Source organism: Chiloscyllium plagiosum, unplaced genomic scaffold (assembly GCF_037043375.1).
Source record: "Chiloscyllium plagiosum isolate Xiang-an unplaced genomic scaffold, Cpla_swu_hap1 HiC_scaffold_11, whole genome shotgun sequence".
Taxonomy (NCBI): Eukaryota; Metazoa; Chordata; class Chondrichthyes; order Orectolobiformes; family Hemiscylliidae; genus Chiloscyllium; species Chiloscyllium plagiosum.
This window is the reverse complement of record NW_028270149.1, coordinates 17,592,831-17,609,977: the sequence shown is the minus strand read 5'-3', so window position 1 is coordinate 17,609,977 and position 17,147 is coordinate 17,592,831. Positions and strand designations below refer to the sequence as shown.

The 17,147-nt window shown below is 41.8% G+C and overlaps 1 protein-coding gene across 2 annotated transcripts in view; it reads left to right on the top strand.

Annotated features, from left to right (window-relative positions):
* mtm1 (myotubularin 1) overlaps positions 1-17,147 on the top strand; it is a 160,614-nt gene that overhangs the window by 26,009 nt on the left and 117,458 nt on the right. For both annotated transcript variants that reach the window (XM_043705113.2, XM_043705109.2), the window contains exon 2: positions 15,027-15,126. In XM_043705113.2, the coding sequence (XP_043561048.1) occupies positions 15,061-15,126 (66 nt within the window). In that variant the 5' untranslated portion in view covers positions 15,027-15,060. The remainder of the gene's footprint in view (positions 1-15,026; positions 15,127-17,147) is intronic.

The following is a 17,147-nucleotide window of genomic DNA, read 5'->3' as shown; positions in this document are numbered from 1 at the left end:
GGGTAGGTGGGACCTGTACAAGCAGGATGGTCTTCATCTGAACCAGAGGGGTACCAATATCCTGAGGGGGACATTCGCTAAGGTTATTGGGGTGGGTTTAAACTAATCCAGCAGGGGGATGGGAACCAAAATTGTAGTTCAAGTATAGAAAAGGTTTTGAGTAGGGAGGTCCAAAATCAAGTTTCAGGGACACAAGATGGCACCGGCAAGCAAGACGTTGGTTTGAAGTGTGTCTACTTCAATGCCAGGAGCAACCGAAATAAGGTGGGTGAACGTGCAGCATGGGTTGGTACCTGGAACTTTGATGTTGTGGCGATTTCGGAGACATGGATAGAGCAGGGACAGGAATGGTTGTTGCAGGTTCCAGGATTTAGATGTTTCAGTAAGAATAGAGATGATGGTAAAAGAGGTGGAGGTGTGGCATTGTTGGTCAAGGACAGTATTGCAGTTGCAGAAAGGATGTTTGGGAACTCGTCAACTGAGGTAGTATGGGCTGAAGTTCGAAACAGGAAAGGAGCGGTCACCCTGTTGGGAGTTTTCTATATGCCTCCGAATAGTTCCAGAGATGTAGAGGAAAGGATAGCAAAGATGATTCTCGATAGGAGTGAGAGAGACAGGGTAGTTGTCAAGGGACTTCAATTTTCCAAATATTGACTGGGAACACTAGTACGAGTATTATAGATGGGTCAGTTTTTGTCAGTGTGTGCAAGGGGGCTTCCTGACACAGTATGAAGACAGGCCAACAAGTGGCGAAGCCACATTAGATTTGGTACTGGGTAATGAGCCTGGCCTGGTGTTAGACTTGGAAGTAGGTGAGCACTTTTTGGTGATAGTGATCACAATTCTGTTATGTTTACTTTAGTGATAGAAAGAGATAGGCGTATACCACTAGGCAGAGTTACAGCTGGGGGAAAGGCAATTACAATGTGATTAGGCAAGATTTAGGAAGCATAGGATGGGGAAAGAAACTGCAGGGGATGGGCACTTTAGAAATGTGGAGATTATTCAAGGAAAAGCTCCTGAGTGTCCTAGATAAGTATGTACCTGTCAGGTAGGGAGGAAGCTGTAGAGCGCGGGAGCCGTGGTTTACAAAGGAAGTGGAATCTCTGGTCAAGAGGAAGAAGAAGGCTTATGTTAGGATGAGATGTGAAGGCTCAGTTAGGGCGCTTGAGGGTTACAAGATAGCCAGGAAAGACCTAAAGAGAGAGCTCAGAAGAGCCAGGAGGAGACATGAGAAGTTGTTGGCAGATAGGATCAGGGTAAACCCTAAGGCTTTCTATAGGTATTTAAGGAATAAAAGAATGACAAGAGTAAGATTAGGGCCAATCAAGGATAGTAGTGGGAAGTTGTGTGTGGAGTCAGAGGAGATAGGGGAAGCACTAAATAAATATTTTTCGACAGTATTCACTCTAGAAAACGACAATGTTGTCGAGGGGAATACTGAGATACAGGCTACTAGACTAGGTGGGATTGAGGTTCACAAGGAAGAGGTATTAGAAATCCTGCAGAGTGTGAAAATAGATAAGTCCCCTGGGCCGGATGGGATTTATCCTAGGATCATCTGGGAAGCCAGGGAGGAGATTGCCGAGCCTTTGACATTGATCTTTAAATCATCTACAGGAATAGTGCCAGAAGACTAGAGGATAGTAAATGTGGTTCCCCTGTTCAAGAAGGGGAGTAGAGGCAACCCAGGTAATTATAGACCAGTGAGCCTTACTTCAGTTGTTGGTAAAGTGTTGGGAAAGGTTATAAGAAATAGGATTTATAATCATCTAGAAAAGAATAATTTGATTAGGGATAGTCAGCGCGGTTTTGGGAAGGGTAGGTTGTGCCTCACAAACCTTAGAGTTATTTGAGAAGGTGACCAAACAGGTAGATGAGAGTAAACCGATTGATGTGATGTATATGGATTTCAGCAAGGCATTCAATAAGGTTCCCCGCAGTAGGCTATTGTACAAAATGCGGAGGAATGGGATTATGGGAGATACAGCAGTTTGGATCAATAATTGGCTTGCTGAAAGAAGACAGAGGATGGTTTTTGATGGGAAATGTTCATCCTGGAGTCCAGTTCCTAATGGTGTACCGCAAGGGTTGGTATTGAGTCCACTGCTGTTCATCATTTTTATAAACTACCTGAATGAGGGCGTAGAAGGGTGGATTAATAAATTTGCAGACGACACTAAGGTCGGTGAGTTGTGGATAGTGAAGAAGGATGTTGTAGGTTACAGAGGGACATAGATAAGCTGCAGAGCTGGGCTGAGAGGTGGCAAATGGAGTTTAATGCGGACAAGTGTGAGGTGATTCACATTGGTCGGAGTAACCAGAATGCAAAGTACTGGGCTAATGGTAAGATTCTTGGTAGTGTAGATGAGCAGAGAGATCTCGGTGTCCAGGTACACAGATCCTTGAAAGTTGCCACCAAGGTTGACAGGGTTGTTAAGAAGGCATATAGTGTTTTAGCTTTTATTAATAGAGGAATTGAATTCCAGAACCATGAGGTTATGCTACAACTGTACAAAACTCTGGTGCGGCCGCACTTGGAGTACATAGAACATAGAAGAATACAGCGCAGTACAGGCCCTTTGGCCCTCGATGTTGCGCCGATCCAAGCCCACCTAACCTACACTAGCCCACTATCCTCCATATGCCTATCCAATGCCCGCTTAAATGCCCATAAACAGTATTGTGTACAGTTCTGGTCACCGCATTATAAGAAGGATGTGGAAGCTTTGGAAAGGGTGCAGAGGAGATTTAGGATGTTGGGGAGAAAGTGAGGACTGCAGATGCTGGAGATCAGAGCTGAAAATGTGTTGCTGGAAAAGTGCAGCAGGTCAGGCAGCATCCAAGGAACAGGAGAATCGATGTTTCGGGCATAAGCCCTTTTCTGAAGAAAGGCTTATGCCCGAAACGTCGATTCTCCTGTTCCTTGGATGCTGCCTGACCTGTTGCACTTTTCCAGCAACACATTTTTAGATTTAGGATGTTGCCTGGTATCGAGGGAAGGTCTTACGAGGAAAGGCTGAGGGACTTGAAGCTGTTTTCATTGGAGAGAAGAAGGTTGAGAGGTGACTTAATAGAGACATATAAGATAATCAGAGGGTTAGATAGGGTGGACAGGGAGAGCCTTTTTCCAAGTATGGTGACGGCGAGCATGAGGGGTCATTGCTTTAAATTGAGGGGTGATCGATATAGGACAGATGTCAGAGGTAGTTTCTTTACTCAGTAGTAAGGATATAGAATGCTTTGTCTGCAACGGTAGTAGATGTGCCAAGTTTAAGTGCATTTAAGTCATCATTGAACAAGCATATGGACGTACATGGAATAGTGTAGGTTAGATGGGCTTCAGATTAGTACGACTGGTCGGCGCAACATCGAAGGCCGAAGGGCATTACTGCGCTGTAATGTTCTGTTCTATAAAATATCAAAGTGACTTACAGATGCTTTTATGAATCTGTATCATTTTGTGTGAATAGACCAGAAGGAATGTCTTTGACTGTTCGTGATATTAATGTAAGGGATAGTATTACCTATGAAACAAAATCCTTATACCCTCAATCCAGAGAAATTAGTTTGAGAAGGAGGTTAAGTTCATGGTGGACAAAGATGTTAACAACTGACTCATCATGGTTTGAGGTCAGCAGTTGTGATGCTGGTGAAACTAGATGGTTTTCAAAGATTGTGTGCTGTTTATTGCAACATTAATGAGCTTACAAAGAAGCAGAGAGGCATAGAATGTCTGAGCATAAGTAGTCCATTTGGCCATTGAACCATTCTGCCATTTGGTATGACCATGGCTGATCTATCTCAACACCACGCTCCATTAGATTTCTAAAGGCTAAGTGTATCTGTTTCTTAAATGTATTCAGTGACTTGGCTTCCATTTAGCCTTCTGTGGTAGAGTGTTCCATAAGCTTACCATCCTCTGATTAAAGGAATTTCAAAACAGCTGACTATGTCCATTTTATCTGGACCCCCTGGCCAGGGGAAACATCATTCTTGCATCCAGTCTGTCCAAACCTGTCAGAATCTTAATGTGTCAGTAAGATCCCCTCTCATTCTTCCAAACTCAAGTCAGTACAGACTCAGTTGGTACTGCACCCTTGAGTCAGTTTGATAACAAAAATTAGATTCCTATTATGTTCTGAAATTGGAGGGTCGCATTGTGATAATTGGGCATGCATAATTTATGACCAAAATCAACTTGCTAAAAAGTATATTGGTATGTTGTATTGACAGCGGCAGAGAAATATCAGCTTTTATAATACTGCTAAACTTTATCAATTCAAAATCATATAGTTTGCAATGAGAATATACCGATAATGGTTTAATGACTAACCAGTAAAGTTAGTGAGGGACTACATAACTCTGGTTTACATTGATGACTTAGTTATGTTCCAGGAGAAAGTGAGGACTGCAGATGCTGGAGATCAGAGCTGAAAATGTGTTGCTGGAAAAGCGCAGCAGGTCAGGCAGCATCCAAGGAACAGGAGAATCGACGTTTCGGGCATAAGCGAAACGTCGATTCTCTTGTTCCTTAGTTATGTTCCACCAAACATTTTTAGATCATTTGACTGAATTGTTCGATTGGTTATGCAGAGCCATGAAATCTGGTTAAAGTGAATTTCCCGAAGTGAAAGTGGCTTATTTGGAACATACTATTTGGTGTTATCCCACAGTATCAACAGAAGTGAAAATAAAGGCTAAGTTGGATTTTTCTATCCTAAGTCAAATTTTGGAGTATATCGACCTGACTGGATTTGGCCAGACGTTTATTCAGAACTGCCCAGTCTGGCATTCATCCTTTGCGACTTGACCAGTTTGGTGATAATCATGCCACTTAGAATTTCTCTGGTTGGCAAGATTTAATTAGTGCATTCGGTCATCGGGCTCCAACTATTTACAATATATATTAATAACTTGGATATAGTGACAGAGAGCATTATTGTCAAATTTAGAGATGACATTAAAATAGGTGGGAAAATAAGTTGTAATGAAGAAACAACAAATATGCAAATAGATATGAATCAGTTCGATGAATGGGCCAAAATTTGGCAGATGAAATAACATGTCAATAAATGTGATGTTGGTGGTAGGAATATAAAGGCAACCTACTATCTAATGGGGAGGAACTTTAGTGCTTTGGTGCAGAGGGATCTGGGTGCCCTTATGCATGAATTGCAGAAAACTAGTGTGCAGATGGAACAGATATTAAGGAAGATAAATTGAATTGTGGCATTTATTGCGAAAGGAATAGAATAGCGATTACTGCAAATACATTTTGTTTTGATTGATTAGATTAGATTCCCTTCAGTGTGGAAACAGGCCCTTCAGCCCAACAAGTCCACACCGACCCTCCGAAGAGCAACCCACGCAGACCCATTTCCCTACATTTACCCCTGACCAATGCTTCTAACACTACGGGCAATTTAGCATGGCCAATTCACCTAACCTGCACATTTTTGGACTGTGGGAGGAAACCCACACAGACACTGGGAAAATGTGCAAACTGTACACAGATGGTTGCCCGAGGCTGGAATTGAACCTGGGTCCCTGGCGCTGTGAGGCAGCAGTGCTAGCCACTGAGCCATCATGTGAGAGTTGCTGCAAATGTATAAAGTACTTGTGAGACCGTTCTTGGGGTATTGTGTAAACTTTTCTTCCCCTTACTCGAGATGTTTGTGGTCAGAGGCAGTTTAGAGGATGTTCACTAGATTGATTTCAGAGATAAGGAGTTTGTCTTATGAAGAGAGATTGAACCGTTTAGGCCTGTAACTTCTGATGTTTTGTCAAATGAGAGATCTAGTTGAGGTATATAAGATGTTGAAGGTTTTTGACAAAGTACACAGAAAGGATATTTCCTCTTGTGGGGCAACCGAGAAGCAGAGGTCACAGTTTTAGGCTAAGGGGTAGCAGATTCAAAATGGGATTGAAGAGAAGTTTGATTAATACAGTCATTGAGATGTACAACATGGAAACAGACCCTTCAATTCAACTCGTCCATGCCAACCAGATATCCCAACCTAATTGAGTATCACCTGCCAGCATCTGGCCCATATCCCTCCAAACCCTTTAAAAGATGCCTTTTAAATGTTGCAATTGTTCCAGCCTCCTCCACTTCCTCTGGCAGCCCATTCCATACCTGCACCACTCTTTACGTGAAAAAGTTGCCCTTAGGTCTCTTTTATATATTTGCCCTCTCTCCCTCAACCTAGGCCCTCTAGTTCTGGAATCTCCCACCACAGGGAAAAGACCCTGTCTACTTAGCTTATCCATGCCCCTCATAATTTTATAAAGCTCTAGAAAGTCACTCCTCAGCCTCCAAAGCTCCAGGTAAAACAGCCTCAGCATATTCAATGTCTCCCTATAGCTCAAATCCTCCAATCCTGGCAGCATCCTTATAAATCTTTTCTGAACCCTTTCAAGTTTCATAACATCCTTCCGATAGGAAGGAGACCAGAATTGCACTCAGTATTCCAAAAGTGGCCTAACCAATGTCCTGTGCAGCCACAACATGACCTCCCAACTCCTGTACTCAATACTCTGACCAACAAAGGAAAGCATACCAAATGCCACCTTCACTATCCTATCTACCTGCCACTTTACTTTCAAGGATGTTGTGGAGTCTGTGGAATTCACTACCCAGAATGGAGTAGATGATGGGACTTTAAATTTGAGGAGGAGATGGACAGATTTTTAATTATTAATGGGTTGAAGGGTTATGGAGAGTGAGCAGGAAAGAGGAGTTGAAGCCAAGCTGAGATCAGCCATGATCATATCAAATGGCAGAGCAGGCTTGAGGGGCTGAATTCCTCCTTGTTCTCTTATTTTTATGTTCTTTAATAATCATTTATATCACTTAACAAGAGTGCTCAGTGCTTCTTCCAAATGGTGGTCAACATGGAGGAGTACTGATTTGTCAGTTAATTGCGATTGGTGTGAGGTAACAAGCAAGAAGTTTTCTGGCCTGTGTTTGACCTGATGTTACGAGAAGTCATTGTTGAGGACTTCCAGGCTGCTCTGGCCTGACTGTATGTACACTGAGGTAAAAACAATGACTGCAGATGCTGGAAACCAGATTCTGGATTAGTGGTGCTGGAAGAGCACAGCAGTTCAGGCAGCATCCAAGGACAGGGAAAATCCGAGGATAGGCAAAATCGACGTTTCGGATAAAAGCCCTTCATCAGGAATCAAGGCAGAGAGCCTGAAGGGTGGAGAGATAAGCTAGAGGAGGGTGGGGGTGGGGAGAGAGTAGCATAGAGTACAATAGGTGAGTGGGGGAGGAGATGAAGGTGATAGGTCAGGGAGGAGAGGGTGGAGTGGATAGGTGGAAAAGGAGCTAGGCAGGTCGGACAAGTCCGGACAAGTCAAGGAGACAGTGTTGAGCTGGAGGTTAGAAACTAGGATGAGGTGGGGGAAGGGGAAATGAGGAAGCTGTTGAAATCCACATTGATGCCCTGGGGTTGAAGTGTTCCGAGGCGGAAGATGAGGCGTTCTTCTTCCATGCGTCTGGTGGTGAGGGAGCGGCGGTGGAGGAGGCCCAGCACCTCCATATCCTCAGAGAGGGATGGGGAGGGAAATATATCCCTGGTGGTGGGGTCTGTTTGGAGGTGGCGGATGATTTGGTTTATGCGAAGGTTGGTAGGGTGGAACCCCTCCAACAGCAACAAGGTCAGAACACCCCTGGTGCTCACCTTCCACCCTACCAACCTTCGCATAAACCAAATCATCCACCGACATTTCCGCCACCTCCAAACAGACCCCACCACCAGGGATATATTTCCCTCCCCACCCCTCTCCGCCTTCCGCAAAGACCGTTCCCTCCGTGACTACCTGGTCAGGTCCATGCCCCCCTACGACCCACCCTCCCATCCTGGCACTTTCCCCTGCCACCACAGGAACTGTAAAACCTGTGCCCACACCACCTCCCTCACCTCCATCCAAGGCCCTAAAGGAGCCTTCCACATCCATCAAAGTTTTACCTGCAAATCCACTAATATCATTTATTGTATCCGTTGCTCCCGATGCGGTCTCCTCTACATCGGGGAGACTGGGCGCCTCCTAGCAGAGCGCTTCAGGGAACATCTCCGAGACACCCGCACCAATCAACCACACCGCCCCGTGGCCCAACATTTCAACTCCCCCTCCCACTCTGCCGAGGACATGGAGGTCATGGGCCTCCTTCACCGCCGCCCCCTCACCGCCGCTCCCTCACCACCAGACGCATGGAAGAAGAACGCCTCATCTTCCGCCTCGGAACACTTCAACCCCAGGGCATCAATGTGGACTTCAACAGCTTCCTCATTTCCCCTTCTCCCACCTCATCCTAGTTTCTAACCTCCAGCTCAACACTGTCTCCTTGACTTGTCCGGACTTGTCCGACCTGCCTAGCTCCTTTTCCACCTATCCACTCCACCCTCTCCTCCCTGACCTATCACCTTCATCTCCTCCCCCACTCACCTATTGTACTCTATGCTACTCTCTCCCCACCTCCACCTTCCTCTAGCTTATGTCTCCACGCTTCAGGCTCTCTGCCTTTATTCCTGATGAAGGGCTTTTGCCCGAAACGTCGATTTTGCCTGTCCTCGGATTTTGTATGTACACTGTATCATCACGTGTACCGTCCACCCTGTACTAATACAGTCTGAGCTGTTTTTGGATGGTAGTATTTTGGGAGTGAGTGTCAAGCATTCCCAACTCCTCAGAATAAAATGTTATTAAGGAGGACTTTGGAGGGTCAGGGTGTGTCTTTACTGTGTGTCTTGGTGAATGGCAGAGGGTTTAATTTGGTTTTATTATTTTTTGTAGTGATTAGGTACAACTGTAGTTTACACGACTGTTTCAAAAGTCAGTTAAGAATTAACTTTATTGCTGTGGGGCTAGGGCCATTTACAAAAACCAGACCTAAGGCAACTGAAGGACATTAGTGAATGAAAAAGGGTTGTACAGTAATCTCGTGGTTTCATGATCTCTCTTACTGAAACTTTTCAAATAAAATTCTAGGTTTATTTGATTGGCTGGTAGCTGGGGAATTTAAATTGTTGTAGACTATAATGCACTTGCTTAAGAGAGAAACCATTTTTGAGTGTAAAAGATCTTTCCTTTCTGGAGAAACTTACTTTTGTAGAAGAGGATTGATGCTGGATACTGTATGTTCAGAAATAGATGTCCTACCAGCAAGTTGGTGTGAAATTTTTTGCATTGTTAGAATTGGACAGCAGGCAGTGATCATTAGAGTAACAGCAGATTGATTATATGGTGAAATTGCATTTCAAGAAGATAATCTTACTACATTAAAGCCAGCATGACTTTGAATCATACAGTGATTCAGGTCTACTTGAAACAAATAAACAATTTGTGAGAGGATTTATAATCAAATCTTGCTGGGCTGTCATTGTGCAGCACAATCCTTTACAGTCATGATTTTACTAGCATGAATCTGAATAACTGAGTGGTTAAAAATACTTAAATGATGGTATTTAGAGAAATAATTCACTTCAAAGTTTTGTTGTATTCTTTTGACCAGCAACTTTGAATTATGCGTCTTTTGGGTGTGACTGTCTAATTAATTCCTTTGCTATTGGCAGATTTGTTTTTAAAAGAACGAGTGTTGTGTTCATGTTATCAGTGTGTAACAAAATGCATGGAATTTGTATATTGGTTCTGCTTTGTCCAACAAGCATTCCTCAGAATTTTAAAATTGGCTTGGACTTCTTTTACTGAGAAGATCCAATTTAGTACCTTGGCTAGAAATGGATGTATACTTCCAAGATTTACCCACTTCTTCTTTGATTGTTGCTATTGCCTCCTAGTTATCCAGAGGTATTATTCACAATTATTTCAACTTATTCTCTTCAGTTGCTTTTGGATTGTAGTATAGTTCAGAATTTTGTAACAGGGTATCCTTTAGAATAATAAGGATCAATGTACAAAGTGGTTGTGGCACAGTTTAAATGCTGGTCTTATGACCGGTTGCTGGTTTAAGTTACACCCATGATATCTGGCCAAGGGAGAAAAAATTGGAGGGAATAAAGGATTTGGTTGAGTGGGTCCAGGCATTTCCTGGAGGCTGGTATTGGCTTGGTCCTTAGAGCAGACCTTGCCCTACCCTCAGACAGTAAACGAGGATAAGTTAACTTCCTTGTGTGCTTGCAGAAAAGTGAACTCTGCAGGATTTTATTTAGGAGGCAAAGTTCAAGATCATGGCATGAAAACTGTTTCTCCTAGTTGTAAATTATGTTACCTTTTTTTTTTGAAAAAGAACATAAGAAAAATTCTTCAGAGATGTGCTCCTGCATTTATGCAGAGACTAGAACAAAGAACCATTTGTCACTTAAAATGCATTTTAATGCCAGAACAGTGTGTTAAGATTCCAGTTGGCTAAGTGACAAACCCAGACTATTTACTTCACCAAGATCTTTAGATTTAATTTTTCCAGTGAGGTTTGAAATATTACATTAGAACAGCAAACTATTTAAACTTTTCTCTAATTTTACAGCACCCAGATCACGTGTCAAATGTGCACTTGCCTTTGTGATGATTTAGATCTATTTTCAAATAAAAAAGTAATTCTCCACAACACTATTATCCTAAACCTGTAGATTCACACTTGCACAGGCAACTGCAGACTCTGCAGCTGTTCATTTACGTGCAAACCTGGGCAGTGAGCCGGAACCTTTCGGACCTTGTGTTCCAGGCCTCACCACGTATTGACAGATGTATGTGTTTTGCTGAATAGCAGTCAAGGATGGAGAGTATGGTTGTGATCGGAGGCCAATTATCGTGCTAAATTCAGTTAATTAACCATAAACCAGAGATGGAGTCTTTGAACCTCCTTAATTTGTATGGTTCAGCACCACGTCATTATACCCGCTGGGCCATGAGCGAAGCTTTCACCAAGTCTTTCTTTCCTACAGTTTTCAGATGTGTATGGTCTAGGAGAAAAAAAAAATCATATGGTGTTACTCTTGGCATGGAAGATCGAAGATCTTGAGTTTAGCCCTGTTTTCAGGGACATCAGCAGGCCTCCTCACTGACTCTTCAGTGCTGCACTGAGGGAGTGCTGAAAAGTCGTAACCTCTCATCAGAAAAATGGCACTTAAGTTGAGGGCCATCGGTCTTTTGAGGTTGATGCTAAGCATCACATGACACTACTTAAAGCATTGGAGCTATCCTTGTGTCCTGTGGCCAACATTTTTCCCTCAAAAAGCATTAGTAGATTCTTAAATCATTTATCTAAGATTCTATCTAATTTTGTATATTGTTTGTGGGACTTTTACTGTGCAAATTAGCTACTTGAGTTTGCATTATTACAACAATGCATGTTTCATATGGAATTCATTTCCTCAAAAGCTCTTTGGGAATTATGAGGTCATGACAACTATTATGTTATTTTGTTCATATTGTCCAGAACTGTAGAACATTTTAAAAATAGTATAATAAACTGTACGGAATGACTTTACATATGGCCACTTGAGGAATCTGAGGAATCTTTTCAAATGAAGTAACATTCTTACGTTTTGACTGGGAATTCCCCAGGTTATTTAATGTATTGTGTTGGAAAATTCAAAAAACAGCTTTCAGATCCTAGCTTTTAGGTATTGAGCTGGGATAAGACGAGGACGGATGTTTTTTGTTTATCTCCTTCTGCGTGCTCTCCAGCATTCAACATGAAGTATAATCTCAATTTTTTTTGATGAATTTAAGGTGTATGAAAATCTTTTGTATAGGAAGGTAAGGAGCATGGTTTTAATTTGTAGCAACTGAGTTACTGGCAAAAAAAAAAGCTTTGAACGTTTGGACTAGTGGATGGTTTCAACAGGAGAATTAAAAAAGCGTTTATTTCTAGAATACTTGAAAACTAGGTGTCCATGTAAAGGTAATCCTCCTATTGTTGTCCGATTTAACATGATCTTTTTAAAGGCTCATTTCTTAGATTTACCTTTGTATTTCCTCTTTGACATCCTGTGTTAATGTGTCATCAGGTCACAGAGTCATTGAAGAAAGTGGCTCCTTACTAAAATGAGTTACAGGGCTGCATAGGAAGACAGGATGGTGCCATGGTTTAAAGTTGCCTCAGTTCACCTGAGTATTCTGCTTAGTCCAAATGCTGTAGGAGATTATAAGTCCACACTTTTCATGGTGTACCAATCTACAATACCATTGGTGTTATGGGATTATTCTCGGAACACATACCTGTCATCTTTAAAGAATGGTTTTGCTGTTTGCTATTTATGCATGGAGGGAATATTGTGCCAGAGAAAATCTCATCTTTTAAGATTTTGTTCTTCTTGGGCAATTGTCCGTTTCGTTTTAAGTGTCGACAAATGTGAAGGTGATTTGCCTTCTACCCAACATGCCTTCATTGATAAAACCTTTGGATCATGGAGTCAAAGCAGTGTTCAAGACTAATCATTGACACTGTATCTTCTCCTGATTCATCAAGGCAACAGGTGTGCCATTAATTAGAGAATTTTGACATGGCAGTAGCATCCAAATGGAATTAAATCTTGTCATATTTGAATGGTATCAGTGGCCATGGAGAATCTTATGATGTCCTTAAGATTCAGTGAGAAATCAGAGCCTGAACAAGGGATGTTGACTTTGAAGTGGATGATGCTGACTTTGAAGTGGATGATGCTGACGTGGTGGAATTACTTGCAGAGGAAATTTCCAATGAAAACTTCATGCAACTAAAATGTCAATGAGCTGAAGAGGACAACCATACTGAAATCCAAGCTTGTCAAGCATTGGGAACACAACAGGAGTAAGTCATTCAGCCTGTTGAGTCTGCAGCACAGTTTATTTAGATCATAGCTGATGGAACACTCCAGTATCTTTTACCCTTGTACCATTGCAAATCAAACATTTATCAATCTCTACTTATACTCAAAGACTGAGCTACCATAGCCCTCTGGGGAGAGAACATTCCAAAGTTTTGTCACTCTCTTGTTCCCCTAATCTCTGTCCTAAATGCCATCCTCTTTATTTTTACCCCCGGTTGTAAACTCCCAACCTGGAGAAGTATCTTACCTGCATTTACCCTCTATATCCCTTTATGCTTTGTCAACAAAATGCCTATCAAGAACTTTAGAACTCATGAAAGAGGCAATGGAAATTTTTAAATTGATCAGGATGATAAATGATGGTATTAACTGCTACAAAAATGAATCAAGTGTCATAACTTAACTCAAAATATATCACTGATTGTGTCCTATTGATCCACAAGCTGTCCCAAATGTGTAACTGTAGTAAACTCTGATTCGTCCACCAAGATGATCACTTTTCCTGGTTGACTATGATTCAAGAAAGAAACAATTTACAGTAGGTTTCATCATTAGCAGAAAATAGCAGTCCAACTATTAAATATTTATAGTCCCAAATAGTCCTCAAAAGAAATGTATGGTAACTTACAGTTGAATAATGGTCTGTCCAGCAATCTTTAGCAAAATGTTGCAGATGATGTGAGTTTATATGATAATTCCTAATAATTTAATTTAATTTTGTAGGTAATTTCAGTTTGCAATGCACAGTACAGCGTTTCAGCTTGTACATTGGTTATTCTGGACAAGAAAGTGACCAAATGAATGCAACTCTGGCTTCAGCATTGATTCCTGTGGGAACTCACGATTCACTTGAATGTTGTTTCCCTTAAAGCAGAGATTCTCAGGAATGCAACCGCAATGTTAAATGAGACTACCTGTATGATTGACAGGAGCACGTAGTTTTGTCCTGTTTGTGCTTTGATTTCTTTCTTGCTAGTGGTTTGTGTTTGCATTTTTGCGCACACTGGTCTGTTTAAAGCACTACTTGGCACTGTTGTCTCAGGAGTGAATAAATCTATCTCACCATATCAATAATGTGGTATCTCAGGTTTTTATATCAGAAAGTAAATTGGAGCACTTACTTTGTTTGTGACCTCCAGCGTTCCACAGTTCAAGTCTAAATGACTTATTAGGATAGAGAGTGTGGATATAGTTTCCTGTACCTCTGTCAAGCAGTTAGATATAACTAATCTTATATTCAAAACATAGATGGTACAGATATTACAGTCGCTCCTTTTCCAAACCTTGTCTAACCCAAAAGGTCAGTTTTTACTATGATTCTGTTGCCTAAATGGTCACGAGTCCTTAAGCACTCTAGATTGAAGATATTTGATTTGTAAACAATTATTTTTTCATATCATTTCAATTAGTTCTGCGCATGCAGTCAGTTTTTGTTTGAGTAACTATCAGAAAAGGGTAAAACAATAATTCAGTTGGTCCAGTTCATGTTTTGAAGGTAAAGACACTTTTTGTTCTCTAGTGATGCATTGACTATGATTGGGAACACAATGTTATGTTTGTGGTAGCCAGCTGGTGAGGAAGAAACCAGTGCCAGTCTTTGCTTGGTATAAATTTATTCACAGAGTGAATCATTTCAGGTATATCGCTCCCAGTCGATTCACACCCTTATTGTTAAGTGTCTCTTTATACTCTTTGAAAACCTATAAAACAAAATTAATCACAGTCTCTTAAAGGGGCAAAGTGTGTGTGCTTAATTAACCATCCAGTTGATGCTTTACACCTGTATATACTTAACCTCAATTGATATAATTAACACAAGTGAGTAGAATTTACTGAGGGGCTATCCCACTGCTAGTGTGTGGAGAGCATCAGCAGCAATGATTCCTCCTCCTTTCTGTCCAGTAATGCCTGGCCTTGGTTTCCTCTCAGCAGTGCAATATACTTTGAAGCCTGCAATTTCTTTTTGTTGTGACTGTATCCTACATAGTTGGTGTACTGTATCTACCCCATTGGAAACTCTGATATAGATTGTGAATTAAGCATATAAAATAATGTTGATGCATAGTTTCACAGATGAAGAGTTACTTCATTTCTAACCTATATATAACAAATATCAAACAGTACATAAACAGACTTGATCAAAATACATTGAAGACATCTCACTATAGTGACCTAAACACAGTTGATTTAATGTTTGGGTTTTGGGATGTGTTGTCATTGCTAACTGGTGTGTTTTTATTGCAGTCGACTTTGATTCCGCTAAGAACCTGGATAAATTATGGCTTCAGCATCATCACCAATAGTAAATTCCACTTCTGCAGCAAACAATGTAACGAATAAAAAGGTATGTTTCTCCCCTCCTCTGAATTTATTGATCACTGCAGACCCTGACTAATTGCCACGTCTACCTCCATATTGAGTATTGACCATCTGTTTACTCATTTTTAAAATAAATACGTTCATTGCATTTGGGATTTGCCGATTCTTGCATCATCTTGAAAGGGTGAGAATAGGTTGACTTCTTGGACAACTGGAGTTGAGACACCAATAGTGCTGTTAGGAAGGGTGTTCCAGGATTTTGACCCAGCGACAGTGGAGGAATATAGTTTTAAGCTATGATGGTTTGACTTAGAGGGGAACTTGCAGGTGTGATGCTTTCTTGCATTTGCTGCCTTGTACTTCTATAACCATAGAAAATAGGTGGTTCAGCACTTCAAGCCTGGTTGATCATCCAGCTCAATAGCTTTTTCCTGCTTTTTCTGCATATCCTTTGATCCCATTAGCCCAAGTGCTATGTCCAACTCCTCCTTGAAATCATACAATGTTTTGTTTTTTGTGACAATGAATTCCACAGGCTCACCACTCTCTGCACCTTCTCATCTCGGACCTAAATAATTTACCCCGAATCTTTAGATTGGCACCCTGGTTCTGAATTCCCCTGCCGTTGGGAATGTCCTTTCTACATCTCCCCTGTCAATCCTGCTCAAATTTTGTGGATTTCAATGTGATGCCCCTTATTCTTCTGAATTCCAGTGAATATAATCCACCTCCTTGTCTGTCATTCCTACCATCCCAGAAATCAGTCTGATAGGCCTTGGTTGCATTCCCTTTATAGCAAGAACATGTTTCCTCAGAAAAGGAGACCAAAACTGCACACACAGTTCAGGATGTGGTCTCACTGAGACCCTGTACAATTGCAACAAGACACCTGAACTAACCCTGTCACTATCAAGCACAATAGACCATCTGCCACCTTTACTGCCTGCTGCACCTGCATGCTTACCTTCAGTGACCAGTGCATGAGATCTTGTATGTTTCCCCATCTCAATTTCTAGCTGTTCATATAATATGCCTTCCTGTTTTGCTACCAAAATGAATAACATCACGTTTATCAACATTGTGGCTCAAAGGTAGAAGACAGAGGGTGGTGGTGGAGGGTTGTTTTTCAGACTGGAGGCCTGTGACCAGTGGAGTGCCACAAGGATCAGTGCTGGGTCCTCTACTTTTTGACACTTACATAAATAATTTGGATGCGAGCATAAGAGGTAGAGTTAGTAAGTTTGCAGATGACACGAAAATTGGAGGTGTAGTTGGCAGCGAAGAAGGTTACCTCAGATTACAACAGGATCTGGATCAGATGGGCCAATGGGCTGAGAAGTGGCAGATGGAATTTAATTCAGATAAATGCGGGGTGCTGCATTTTAGGAAAGCAAATCTTAGCAGGACTTATACACTTAATGGAAAGGTCCTAGGGAGTGCTGCTGAACAAAGAGACCTTGGAGTGCAGGTTCATAGCTCCTTGAAAGTGGAGTCGCAGGTAGATAGGATAGTGAAGAAGGCATTTGGTATGCTTTCCTTTATTGGTCAGAGTATTGAGTACAGGAGTTGAGAGGTCATGATGCAGCTGTACAGGACATTGATTAGGCCACTGTTAGAATATTGTGTGCAATTCTGGTCTCCTTCCTATCGGAAAGATGTTGTGAAACTTGAAAGGGTTCAGAAAAGATTTATAAGGATGTTGCCAGGGTTGGAGGATTTGAGCTATAGGCAGAGGCTGAACAGGTTGGGGCTGTTTTCCTTGGAGCATCAGAGGCTGAGGGGTGACCTAATAGAGGTTTACAAAATTATGAGGGGCATGGATAGGATGAATAGACAAAGTCTTTTCCCTGTGGTGGGGGAGTCCAGAACTAGAGGACATAGGTTGCGGGTGAGAGGGAAAAGATCTAAAAGAGACCTAAGGGGCAACTTTTTCATGCAGAGGGTGGTACATGTATGGAATGAGCTACAAGAGGGTGTGGTGGAGGCTGGTACAATTGCAAAATTTAAGAGGCATTTGGATGGGTATATGAATTGGAAAGGTTTGGA